Consider the following 13,308-nt stretch of genomic DNA (forward strand, 5'->3'; position numbering starts at 1 on the left):
CTCCCCTCCCGCCGGCGGCCGCGGCGGGGGGCGAGGGCAGCGGGGCCGCGGAGAGCCGCGGGCGGCGGCGCAGCGCGGCAGCGGCGGCGGCGGCGGCAGCGGCGGGAGCGCGGGCGGCGGGCGCGGAGCCCCCGCGCCATGGGCGGGCGGCGCGGAGCGGCGGCGCGCAGCCGGCCCCGCCGGGGGTAGCCGCCCGCGCCCCGCACCCGCGGAGCCCGGCATGAACTGAGGCGGGCGCGGAGGATGGCGAGCGCCCTCGGCCCGCGGTGGCCCCTGCGCCCGGCGCCGGGCGGCGGCGGCGGCGGCGGCGGCGGGGGGCTCCTCTTCGTGCTGCTCTGCGCCTCGGCCGGCCTGCCCCGGAGCGGCCAGCAAGTGCTGCGGATCGGTGAGTGCCGCCCGCGGGCCCGGCTCCCGCCGCCGGGGGCTTCTCGCTCCGGGTCTTTCCCCCTCCCTGCTGCCCCGGGCGCTGCGCGGGGGCTGGCTTGTGCCGGGGCGGCGGGACCCACGCACGTCCCGCGGGGAGCCGCCGCGCCGGGGCTTGGGGCTGCGGGCGACGTCGGCTGGGCTGCCCGCCCCCCCCCCCCGCCATGCCTCCCCGGCCCGTGGCTTTCCTCGGCGGGGCTTTCGCCCGGGGAGCGGGGCGCAGCCCGCCCCGTTCGCTCCGCTGCCGGGCTCTGCGGGGCTCCGCGGGTGACGCTCCGGAAAGTTTGCGCCGGTGCGCGGCGGTGGGACGCGGGGAAGTTGGGTGCGGGGATGCCGGCGGAGCGGGGCCGGGGAACGGGGCCGGTGCCGTGGCCGGGGCGAGCATCCCGGTAGCCGGCCGGGGCTGGCCGCGGGCGAGGAGGGTGCCGCCCGGCCGCCCACCCCCCGCCGAAGCGCTCCCCGGCGGCGGGTGTAAAGTGCGCCGGAGCCCGGCCGAACACCGCTGTCCCCGCCGCGCCGGGGCGGCCGCGGGAATGGTTCGGTGACCTTAAAACGCGTGCCGAAAAGTGCTGAGCTTTCCTGGGTCGGACCGGAGAGCAAGCAGCCGTAGCATGCGAAGGGTGACCTTTTAGGATGGGGGATGTGTTTGCCCCCCTTCGACCTCGGCCCCGGACCCTGGGCTGGGGGCAGCTCCCCCAGCGCTGTACCTACGTGTAGCCCCAGAAAACAGGAATTTATTTTTGAGCAGAAAACTCTGCACCATGGAAACGGGGCTCAGTTCACAGGAAGCCTCTCTCCCTACAGTGGGTTTCTTGTGTCAGTCAAGTGAGACGGTGAATACAAAGTATCAAAAGAGTTAGGGGTTAGGAAAAACTGTGGAAAAGACGTAGGCAGAATCTGTCACACTTCTGTTTCTCTGCCTATCCCTCTTTTGCTTGACAAACACTGAACTTGAAGCAAAAAAAAGAGAAGAGAAGCTGTTTATGCCACCCGGGGAGATGCATTCCTAAAGGCATGTTCCTGTATGGAGTAAAAGATTGATGCCTCTTGACCTGGCAAGCGTTAAGCCCGCTCCGCTTTCCTCACACGAGTGCTCCTTTAAACACCGAGTGGAAGGCTCCTCATATGCCTAGAGAGCAAAGGACCCGATAACTGAAACATTTAAATAAATTAAGGGGTGCTGTCCCTCAAAGTGCTGAGCAAAGGCGAGGGAGGGGGGAAGAAAAGCTGAAAGGCACTCGGCACCTTGCAGCTGAAAATCTATAATAAATTCATAACTGTCCATATTCAGTGTCTGCTCACTTTTTCCTCGTGGGATGTGGGTGAAGTTTGCTGTTTCTCTGCTCACCACCGCCATAGTGTAGCCGTGCCCCGTTTGGAGCCGAGGGGAACGTCTGTGCACATGCACAGAGCTCATGAAACACAAAGCTTTGTGCTCTCGCAGGCGGGTAAATTCAGGGCCAACGAAACTTGTGGAAGAAAGTAAACCATGTTCAAACAACTTAGCCACATGCTACAGCAGGATGCTTTGAAAATACACAAGCATCATCACTGCTACTAGGCAGCCTTAACTTGCTTAGCTCTAATGGGAATAGCCTCCGAAGGGAAAAAGGAGCATGCCAGAGTTTAAAGGGAAATATATTTCCTCAAAAGTAGTCTAAATGCTTAGCTCTGTGCAGGATGAAACCTCGGCTTCCCAGCTGGCATCAGCATTGCAGGGACCCAGGCAGAGATTTAGGGTACGCTCTCCTCCCTCTGCCAACCTCCCCATTGCATAACTTGCTTTGCCGCTTCTGTTTGGTCTAGCGAGGAGGCTCCCAGGCAGTTGCCCACGTTGCTTTTCCCTAAAATTGCTCTGCGTGGTTTGTAGAATCTCTGCTGCAAGATCTGTGTGTATCTCTGGTTTGGATTCACTCCATCAGTGCGTGCAGTGATGGTACCCTAATACTGATTCGACTCTGTTACTTCCACTACAATATAAACAATGATAAGCGTGACAAACTGCTCAGCTTTCAGTCCCAGCAACTAAATACACATCCAAAGAGATGCTGCTGGAGAATAAATGCTCCTTGTGTGTTACATGGCTGTGAATGCATAAAATATTAAATGTATTCTTATTGCTATAGTTATCCTGCCTATAAAGTAATGATGTTATAAAATATTAATCCTTCACATCCGTTAACAGCAGCAAGTTTCTCTGTGGAATTTGTCACTCTTAGAGATGACAAACAGAAGTAATGGCAATAACTCCTCCAACACTCTTTGTCATAACATAATAAAATCATCCAGAAGCATTTCTGACAGTGAAGAAAATGCTACTAAGCCGTCAGATTTTCTTCTGCAGGTTTTAGTTAATTAAGGAAAGGAAAGCACTGCTATACAATGGTGCAGCAGTGTGCACCTGAATTAATACACTAGTAGTTTAATTGCATTTTCCACTGTTAGGGAGCTTTTGGATTTATTTTTTATTTTTCTAGCTTATAATACAAATTAATGGATTCTCTTGTTGGTATTTAATTAGTTGAGAAAGGACATGCGAGCGATAGAAATTCTAGCTATTTCTCAGCATCTAGCTAATGACTACTTTTCTAGCCCTCTAAACAGGAAAATGAGAGATGGCAATATGACTGGTAAAACTAACTCATTAAGATAAAAATAATGGATTTTGAGGTAAGATACAGTTTTCAGTTTCAGGTAATACAATACTTAAATTTTAGTGTCTTACTGAGTATTTCTTTCACGTCCATGTTAAAAAGCTTTTCCCTTGATATATGAACTAATAGAGCTGTCCAAGGAAATACCATCTTTATCTACACATAACCCACTAGACTATATTATATAAAGGTATATTTAAAGTTCATGACCCTAATATTTTTGATTTAATACCAAGGAATTTCTAGTTTTTACACTGAGTCAACCTAACCTCCTTATTTATCCTACTTGTACCACTTGTGTAAAATAAATGAACTCAGAAGGAAGAATATAAGTTAAGGCAAGCAGGTGCTAAGTTGCAGAAAATGCTTCCAAAGCACTGAAAAACTCAGCAGCAACAAATGTATTCGTTAATACTGGATGCAGAGCTTTCTCATTTCTTACTGTATGTCCTTAAGGCCATTACAACTTCTGACTAGGTTATAAGAATATACTTCAGTGATATTACATGAAAATTTATAAATGGTAGTCATTCAAGCTACACTCTGGATTAGAATTAACCAATAGTTAAGAAACTATGCAAGTTATTAACATATCACTGGAGTTAATTAAAAAGAGAATGTGGCAGTTTTCAACAAGTACCTGTAGGAAGTTATACTTGGATGAATCTTGGAATTAATCTCTAAAATGAACAACTCCTGAAAATGAGCAAATGAGTAATTTTTAGGTTTCATGGAAATTGCTTTAGGTGATGAAATAGATACCCTTCGGTTCATACCAGAAGTAATTTTCAGTAATTTGTGTGTTTCTGTAGTTAAGTGGAATATTTAAGTACAGGGTCATACTCTGCAGTGATTTATTCCTTACTTAAGAAAAATTCCCAATGGTTTAGTGAATTGTGTTTTCAAATATGCAGGATTAGGCCCATAATATTTCTCTCCAATTGAGAAATATAGATTTAAAACAGACACACATATATCAACCTAACCTGCAAAATATTATTTTCTAATAAGTTGAAATATTCAATATAGATTTCAAAATACATGTCTATATTTCCCCAAGCAGGGCTAGAGCTGTGAGGTTTTTTCCTGCATGATATTACCATTCCCACACTGTGAGAATGATAAAGACAAAAACCTAATTCATTTCACTGCAAATTTGCTACTTTTTGTCAAGTCTTTTTGAGATTTTTTTTTGTGAAGGGAATGATATTAATACAATTTGATTTCATTAGTGTGGCATGGCAAAAAATGTATTTCAAAAGTCTCTATCATATTTGCACATTAAAAGATGTTAATTTTTAAAAGTATTTCTTACTAGGTGTCTACAAGTTACTCTATTCCATAATATTGTAGGAAGTGGGTCTGCATTTTCTATCATTAGATGATGAAGCATTAACTACATTTTGTTCACCAGATCCTGAATGTTGTGGCTTATCATTTCACTGTAATACAATTTGCATAAATTTCCTCATTCTACACTTAACAGAAAACTATTTCACTACAAATATTTCTAAAGGATTGCTACCAAAAGGCCCAAACATTAATTTTTATGCATCTCCCTCCTCATTGGGTTTGACAGCACTTTACAAGTGTGAGACGGCAGCGTTTGGCTTGTATGCTTTACATGGTTAATCAAGTTAAAAATACCCTATAAAAGGCAGATGAAAAGTGTATTGCCAGCACCTTAGCAGGGCACTCCAGCAAGTCTATACTTGTGCAGTGAAAGATCAGTGGAGCTGAGTGGCCTCAATGCATATAGGGAGCTCAGGGAAAACACTTGACAGTGTAATGACCTGCATGGTTTCACCCTAAATCATTAAAATCCAAATCTCATCAGTGATTTCTTTGTGTTCTGCCATTTAGGCTTGATGATGCAGAGGGGTGGATTACTTCAGGTTCCATACCATTTTATTTCCAGGCTTTTATACCGTGGAAGGCATTTGCTCTACTGGGTTGCTCCATTGGGGAATATTAAAAAGTCGTGAAGCTGGCTCTCAGCTGATGTAAATGGGCATCCTTTTACTGAACTCAAGGGAGCTATGCCGGTTTAAATTGCCTGAAGAGCTGCCTGGACACACTTAATATATTGAGAATGATGAAACTGTTGTAATTCCCCTGACTGATCTATCTACTTACCGCCCTTCCTAATGATGGGTAGGGTCCAACAAAATCAGGTCCTGTGCATCTTTAGCTCTTGTTTTATGCAAGTGCACACTGCAGAGCACTTCTGGAGCTTGCTCCCGAGGCTGAGCAGTGGTGGTCATGGAGTGCATGAAGCTTGCCAGCGTTGCGGTGACCCGCTGTGCTGTCAGCTCTTGGTGCCTCAGTAAAGGTGTTCGCCGAGTGGCTGTGCGGTGGCCAGAACATCCTTATTGCTGGGGCGGTGTAAAGTGCTGCTCAGGATTTGAAGAAACTATAGAGGAGACCTTCACTTTCCAGAAAATTGGTGGTTTGCATCTCTGTTGTCAGAATATACCTGCGTCCTAAATATCTGCTTTAGCATGAAATAGATGAGCTGTAAAAGTGCATGATAGTCTTCAAATAGTCCATAATACTGTGGCTTGATGATTATGCAGCAGGCAGCCAGCCGCTCAGGGCTGTATTAACAGAAACACTGAGCTTGACTTGCTTCTGTCCTGGACCACTTTCAGTAAAGGTTGGTGGAGAGCAACAAAGAAAGGGTCCTGAGACCAGAAAATGAACACTGAGGAAGCAAGGCTGGGTTTGCCTAGCTTGGACCAGAGCTAGAATGGTTTAGATAGTACCAAGGGAGATTAAAATGTTTAAAAAATACATCATGGAGATATGTTAGTCCTGCGTTTCACATCTTGAAAGATATGTAGTTAACTATGGCAAATTTCACGTAGCTATCTTGGTAAAAAGTCAAGTGGGTTATAGGAAAATGAAATGGAAGACAAGCTGGGGTATCGATGTCTGTGCTGTAGTATTTTATTATTTTCTCTTAACTTATGCAAGGTGTATCCTAATGTGCCCCTGTGCAAAATAGGTCCATAGTGCTGCAGTGAGCTCCAGGTGGGCAGATAAATAGGACATTCTGCTGTGGTTCACCAAGGCTTCAAATGCATTTATGTAACACATGTGCATCAGTTCAGACAGTTAAGATTTTGGTAAAACACAGGATGAAATCTTCAAAACAATGAAATGGATGAAATTTTGCCAAAGGGTAAGAATTTCTCGTCAACTATTTTGTTTACACAAAATAGTTGATACTTAACCTAGTACTTTTTCAATTAACAATTTATTGCAGAGTACAGTGATCACTGCGGGAGGAACAATCCTTATAACTAAAATAAAACTAAATTTCTCTGAATTTCATTTCTTGCTTAATAGCCTATTTGTAGTGTTCAGGTGTAATAATTTTTAAAAAATTCCTGCGACTTTCCCATAACACCTAATTTTACTTAATCAGAGGGCATTTGCCTCAACATCAGTTCTTGCTGTAACTATAAGCTCCTCCATATGGCTCTGTCTTCGCTTAACATTTTCCATTCAGACCGCAAGTACAATCTCAATACTTTTTTTTCATTACAGTCTGTTTTGTATATCCTGGTCAGTAATAAAGCTTAAATCCTGCCCCCCTCCCCAATATTTTAAACAACTGCCTCTAATCCTCTTTTCTCAGAAAGGCTTGATTTGACCAACTAGGCTATAGATTGTACTGCAGTAAAAAAAAAAAAAAAAAAAAAAAAAAAAAAATCCTATCCAAGAACTGATTAGTTTTACTCCACAGCTTTGGATCTGTAACCTGCCAGCCCAGTATGTCCTAGTTTTTGGTTGACTTTGGATTTTAGTTTGCAGTAATGAATTTATGATTTTGGGAAAGCTTTGCAGTGGGAATGTTATTACCCTTTCCTCTCTCTTTCTCTTTCTGCTGAAGGTGATCCAGTATTATCTAGAAAATGATTAGCTTTCAAATGATGAATTTGCTTTCACTGAGCAAAATAAAAATTCAAAATTAAAACTGTTTCATTATTCCAAATAGGCATCTTTTTCATTTCAGCTAGAGGGCTGATAGAGCTGCTAACGTATCTTTTTTTTGTTGTTGTTGTTCCTCTGACAGTGCAGAAGGTTCCTTATATTATCTTTACAGCTTCATCTGTACTGAGGCACTAAATTAGGGTGGCACAAACACTGGGCAATGTGAGTCAGTTATATGGCCCAGCAGTATGGACAAAGAGTTAGAAGTGGTCTCAAAGGCTCAGTTTTGAGCTTCTTTTCTTGGGTTCATCTGTCTCTTTACAATTACACCTTCTCGTTGTTTTTTCCTTTGGGCTTTCATACTGCACCACCACAAGTTTAAAAGAGGAGCATTACAAATTCTGTTAGCATTTAAATTGTTCCCACATTCTGCCATTGAATCTGCTCATGCAAACTTGGTCTATTTCAAGGAAAACTGTATTTACAGCACATTGATTCTGGCTGGGGTTCAAGACCAGCCGTCCTTCCATATTGTGAAATGGCATGAAGGTCCTGGTGCAATGCTGAGTAGGTGGAAGTGACAGTCAGAGTACAGAATTACCTCCAGAAATATGAGTTTGTTTTGAGTGAGCAAGTGTATGAAACTCATTGTCCTACCTACATATGAAGGAGCAACAAAACTTCCCACAGCTGTTATGTCCAAGTGACATTTCTGCTAGAAGCATTACCACAGATGCTGAGGCTTTGCTTTGGCTCTCAGATGGAGAAGGAACAGAGCCCTCCCTGAATTCAGTGGTACACCACTGAAACCTGAAAATCAGTGTGGTTTTGCATGCTCTTCTACAGAGAGAAAAAAAACAACCAACAAACCAAAACCAACAAAAACCCAACACTTTTTTTTTTTAAAGATCAAGCGTGATAAAATATAGTAAGAGCTAGTCACTACACTGTAAGTAATACAGGCTTTTCAGTTCTAAATGTTTTGGACAGAATAAGCAGGAAAAAACACTAGCGTATGCTGTGCATCAAAGGGTTTGGAAAAAAATTGCTGTTTTAAAAGAATAACATAAGGTAGCTATAAGAAAAGAAGAAAAAATGTTTGAAGATACAAGTTTATTCTCCCCTTCCCCTGGGATGAGCGATGGAGCAGAGTCCTGCCAGGATGTTTGTATGGCGCTTGCTGCCCCTCACTTCTGCTAAAGATCCCCTTCCCTTCCCTTCCCTTCCCTTCCCTTCCCTTCCCTTCCCTTCCCTTCCCTTCCCTTCCCTTCCCTTCCCTTCCCTTCCCTTCCCTTCCCTTCCCTTCCCTTCCCTTCCCTTCCCTTCCCTTCCCTTCCCTTCCCTTCCCTTCCCTTCCCTTCCCTTCCCAGGGAGAGATGTGTCATTAATGTCCTCAGCATGCAAGCCAGATCCCCAGGTGAGTAATTAGGCTTGCCTAATCTGCCACTGCTGTTTCTGCAGTTAATGGCAGTCTGTATGTCAGCCCAACATATCCTAAGTATTACTTTAGTTGCTTACCTCTTTAATGCTAAGTGTCTTCTGCTGCCTGAGAGCTTTGGCCTTCATGGTCCACGAGAGCGCACACAGAAGCCAGTAGGTTTCTAACTCTCTGCTTTCCTGCAGTGAATAGCAAGAGCAACCCACGCATCTGGGCTTACAGCTATGTCCCTAAACAGGTAAATCAAAGGATGCTACTTCTCTTTACAAGCCTTGCCTCTATAGCTTTGCCTAGCTATAGTAACACTACTGTTGTATATTGTAATGCAGTAAAACAATTAAACAGTGAACAACTACTATGAATTGTGCTATCTTTAGGGGAAGCTGGATTATATAAATTGGTTTTAGCATAATTCTGCAAGACAGTACTGAGAAGAAAAGCTGTATGTACTTTTTTTATTCTTGGATCATATCATTAGAAGGCAAATCCATGGAAATTGGTGCTTTTAGGTTCTACCATGTGATGAAAGGTTGTATTGAACTCGTTTCCTTACTGCTTTGTCTCATGTAGTATGAACTCCGTCATATTTTAACAAGAATTGTAATGAATAATAACAACATGGAGATCTTCAGAAGCAGCAGAGCTCAGAGTACTTCACAAAGTACATACAATTAATTTTATTTTACAACTGGGGAAGCCAAGGCCAGATAACTGAAGTGTTTTGCTGGCAAAGTTGTGGCAAAGCTGGGAGTGACTCCAGGTCTCTCAAGTGCCATCACACTAGACCTCTGTCCACGGCATCACAACTTTGATATTTTCTTATAGTTTGTATATTAGGTGAAGATTTGCATAGATCCTTTGGAAATCAGTAATATGAAGTACTAAGTGTTGCTGCTACAGAGGCCCAAATGTGTTTAACTAAACAATTTATAAGTGGGTGTTTTATGGCCTGAACAGTTTGCACCCACTTGGACCTCAGCCCTGGATGTGCAGTGCAAAGCAGACAATGCTGAAGATTTTCCCTGACACTGGAGGATTCTCTGAAGAAGCAGAGCATGTGCCTTCCTCTCCCAATTTGGGTAGTGGCCAAGTATTAGGTGCTGTATCTGCCCTTAGCCAGAAGCCCCTCAGAGGCCATCAACATCCATGGCCCTTGGAAGTGCTTTTTCACTGGTCAGATTTCTTCTGAGCATCTTTTCAGCATGGTTTGCCATGTCCTCCAGCCTCCGGCTTCGCATCTGCTTGGCAGAATGGTGTTCTGCTGAAGATCATTGTGGTAAATCTTAGCAAGGGATGGACACATTTAGGGTACAGAAGAATTTCAAATTTTTTTTCCCATTTTGGCACTCCCATGGACTGCTCCGCTGTGGCACACATGCCATCTGTAATTATATATATTTTGAATACAGAAACATTTTATTATTTATGCCCTTTCTAGAAGGGTATTATGTACATTGGCAAGGTGGTTAAGTGTTTTACTAGGCTGTAACTCCCAGGCAAATACAGCACCCCATGTGAATTGGCCTGACTCATTCTCTTGCATCATGTTTGTTCTAGCATGTTTCCCTCTTCTCTCCTAAGAAATGGTCTAAGCAGTCAGAAAGAGGCTTTCAGAGCATTGAAGCCATGTGCAGTGATGTAGACTGTGCTATCAAAGCTGTTGAAGTCTTCATCAAATATTCAGGTGTCCTTATAAAATTCTACAGCCATGCTAGCTAGGAGTGAACTCTGGCTTCAGGAAGTACACATCTCAGTGCTTACAATCCTTTGCTTTCACTCTCTCAGTTCTCATCCCTGATGAAGATACAGAGAAATGAAAATTAGATGCACTGAGATGTAAACATCTGAAGGAAAAAAAACCCCAAAATACAACTTTTGCTTTCACAAAAATAACCTTTTCTCTGCTTACATTCAAGAAAAAAACACAAGAGAAGCCAAAGCCATTTTAATCCTCCTTCCCGCTGTGCAAACGGCTTTCTCCTAAATGTCTTGGGGGCCCTGTGCCAACCCAGTCATTTCTATAAAGGTTATGAATAGGAAGCTCAGGCCTGATGGAATGTGAAAAGTAGTTTACGTGAAATAGTTACTTCATTTTCGAGGAACTGCAAATTAATCTCGATTTCTCTGGAATGGTCCCAAGAGGTTAATCTCAAGACATCTGAGTCCATGTCAAGCTGAGAGGCTCCCTATCAGTAGTCAGAGGAGAGGAGGCCAGGTTGCTGCGGCAACAGCGTGACATATGTAAAACTCTGTCTGATTATGGCAGTATCACAGAGAAAGCTGTTTAAAAGTTAGGTCAGGTTTTTTAGCTGTACTATACTTTTCCAGAGACTGTCAGTCACTGTCAGATTGGCCAATGAGTCGAAATGCATGATGAATAACTTCAGCAATCTCATGTGGATAGTATGTTAGCTGTCCACGTAAAATAATGTAGTAATAAGCTACTGAGAACTATTAAAGAAACTACTAGTAAGCCACTTAAGAATTCTTCCCTGCAATTTGGAGACAAATAAAATTACAATTTCTGATCAAAATATTTTCATGTTTTGTTTTTGAATGCTTTTATTTATCTTAGGATTCAGAAAGAGCATAGGAAATGACTTAAAAATCAAACAGATTATCTTTGATAGTCTGTTGGCCTGGAAGATGAATGAGTAAATATCTTGTACAGGGTGCAAGAAGGACATGGAGTCACTCCTATACTATTTTCCCTTATGATTGTTCAAATGCATTTTGTATGATAAACTGTGCTCAGGCTAAACAAAATAGCTTTGTTAATAGAATGCTATAACCCCATTTTTTTTGTCCATACTTAAAAATATTAAATGCAGAAGACTATAGTAAAAGAATGCAGTAAATGAGGCAGAAATCCTGAAGAATAATGTATGTAGTTATGTAACAAAAGATGGGATTTTGAAGTTGCTCGGTCAACATTACTTTGATATTTCCATCTTCTGGTGTTTCACTTTTTAATCATATATGTTCATATAAAAAGCTTTTGGTATAATTCTCTATCACCGTGTAAAAACCAATCAGAAACCCCGGGAACATTCCCCTCAGGCCCTTATGGACATGGGCAAGGATTGCTAGCGCAATGCAGGATGGAGACCTGTGCCACCCATCACCAGTAGATGTGGCTGTTCTCCCTATGGACCTGGCCCTAGAGAAGGATGAGACACACTTCTGCTGGTGTTTTTCCAGAGGTGTTTGGTGATGGGAAGCTGGCTGGCAGCACAGCAAAGGGGCAACGCAGGCTCCTGGCTCATACTGCTGCAGGCACCAAACCAGGCAAGGGACAGCCTTGTTTCTGCAGCTCTGGGCAACATGTGCAGCGTACAAACGGGTATGGTAGGTACTTACCTGGCCATCGGTAAAAAGCTGTCACTGACTGCATTCACAGCACCAGACCATCGAATTTTAAGTCCCTGCATGAAGATATTCTGAGTGAAAACATTCTTGGTGAAAAGATTATCAGAATGTTTGTAGTTTGGGAAAAAAAAATGTGTTGGTTATTCTCAGGAAAAGCTAAGACCTCCTGTATTCAGTCTGAGACAGCTACAGGGTAAGGAAATGTTGCTTTAGATGGCTAATATTTGACAGAGTTATAAGCAGCTAAAGACAATGTTGCGTAGTGGACAATGTCTAGAGTTCTTTCTTATTAACAGCTGCTGCAAGGTCTTGCTGACACCGCTTACAAAAGGTGAGGTGGAGCTCCCCTGGGGGAAAGCTCTTTTGCCTTTGCCGGCGTGAAGCACTTTCAGCGCCTGAGTCATCAGCCAGCGTGAGCCTTGCCAGCCTTGTAGGTCTGATCCGGGTGGTCCAAGTTTCAGGCCCATGGTGTGGTGAAGGATGACGGAAACTCGAGGTACAGTGACAGGGTGGTGGCAGTGCTGACAGCGCTGACAGCGGGGCAGTCTGGCTTGTCTGAAACACGCCTGCTAGGACGAGCCAACGCGGGCTGTTCTTCTCCTTACATGTTGCGCAGTGAAGTACTATAATCTTTACAGTGATGTGCTGTTTCCTTCACTGGAGCTCTGTCTGCTTAAATAAACCCATTAAAGATGGGCATTTGTTCTTTCCTGAACAAGTTTCCATTTGTTTGCTAATGGCCAAGTAGCGCAGAAGAAGTACAAGGTTTCCTACTTCTCCATTCGGAAACAGTTTGGTGAAGGTCCCCGTGAGGACACGCAGCACTCCTGTCCCTAACACGCGTTCCCTAAGCCCCGTGCAGGGGTCTGGGCAGAGAGGGGGCTTGCTGCAGAGAAAGGCTTAGTATCCAGTGCATGTAAGCCAGCATGGGGGTGGGGCTCTGAAAAGAGACGGCTCAGCTTGTGACCGTGCTGAAATTCACGGGGGTGACTTACCAGTCTGTGATCTGCCGCGAAGCCGTCGCGGTGGTGGTGTCGGGATGACCTCGGCGCTCACCCACAGCTCGCTGCTGCGCACAAAGCCCCACGGAGCCAAGCGGACGCCATCGAACGCAAAGTTCAACGTGCACGTGACTAAAGATTTTGCCCACAAAGCCAAAGGAGTCTGTGGTTATAAGGAAGCCGAATGTCGATGCAGCTCAATGCATTGAGTGGATTGCTTCTCTGTGCAGGAACCTTTAAGCTCCCCAGCGTTGCCCCCTCTGTTTCTGCTTCCCCTCTCTCTGAGCATGGAGATCTTCAGCTCATCCGGCCATGTGCTCTGGCATACAATTCAATTCTGCCGCCAAGGCCACTTTCAGAATTTTGATGTAGAAATGATGTCTTTCTTCTTGCTATCTCTGATCCAACAACTTGTACACAAAAAGCTTTTTATTCTTCCGAAGCTGCTTCCTTTCAACTATGCCAAACCACCTCAAAAACTTAT

The 13,308-nt window shown here is 44.4% G+C and overlaps 1 protein-coding gene across 1 annotated transcript in view; it reads left to right on the plus strand.

Annotated features, from left to right (window-relative positions):
• Nucleotides 1-243: 243 nt before the first annotated feature.
• The window catches only part of GRIK1 (glutamate ionotropic receptor kainate type subunit 1), a 174,289-nt gene continuing 161,224 nt past the window's right edge, over nt 244-13,308 (plus strand). Inside the window, exon 1 of the mRNA XM_075033844.1 lies at nt 244-385. Coding sequence (XP_074889945.1) covers nt 244-385 — 142 coding nt within the window. The remainder of the gene's footprint in view (nt 386-13,308) is intronic.

The sequence above is a fragment of the Buteo buteo genome, chromosome 8, assembly GCF_964188355.1.
Source record: "Buteo buteo chromosome 8, bButBut1.hap1.1, whole genome shotgun sequence".
NCBI classification, from domain to species: domain Eukaryota; kingdom Metazoa; phylum Chordata; class Aves; order Accipitriformes; family Accipitridae; genus Buteo; species Buteo buteo.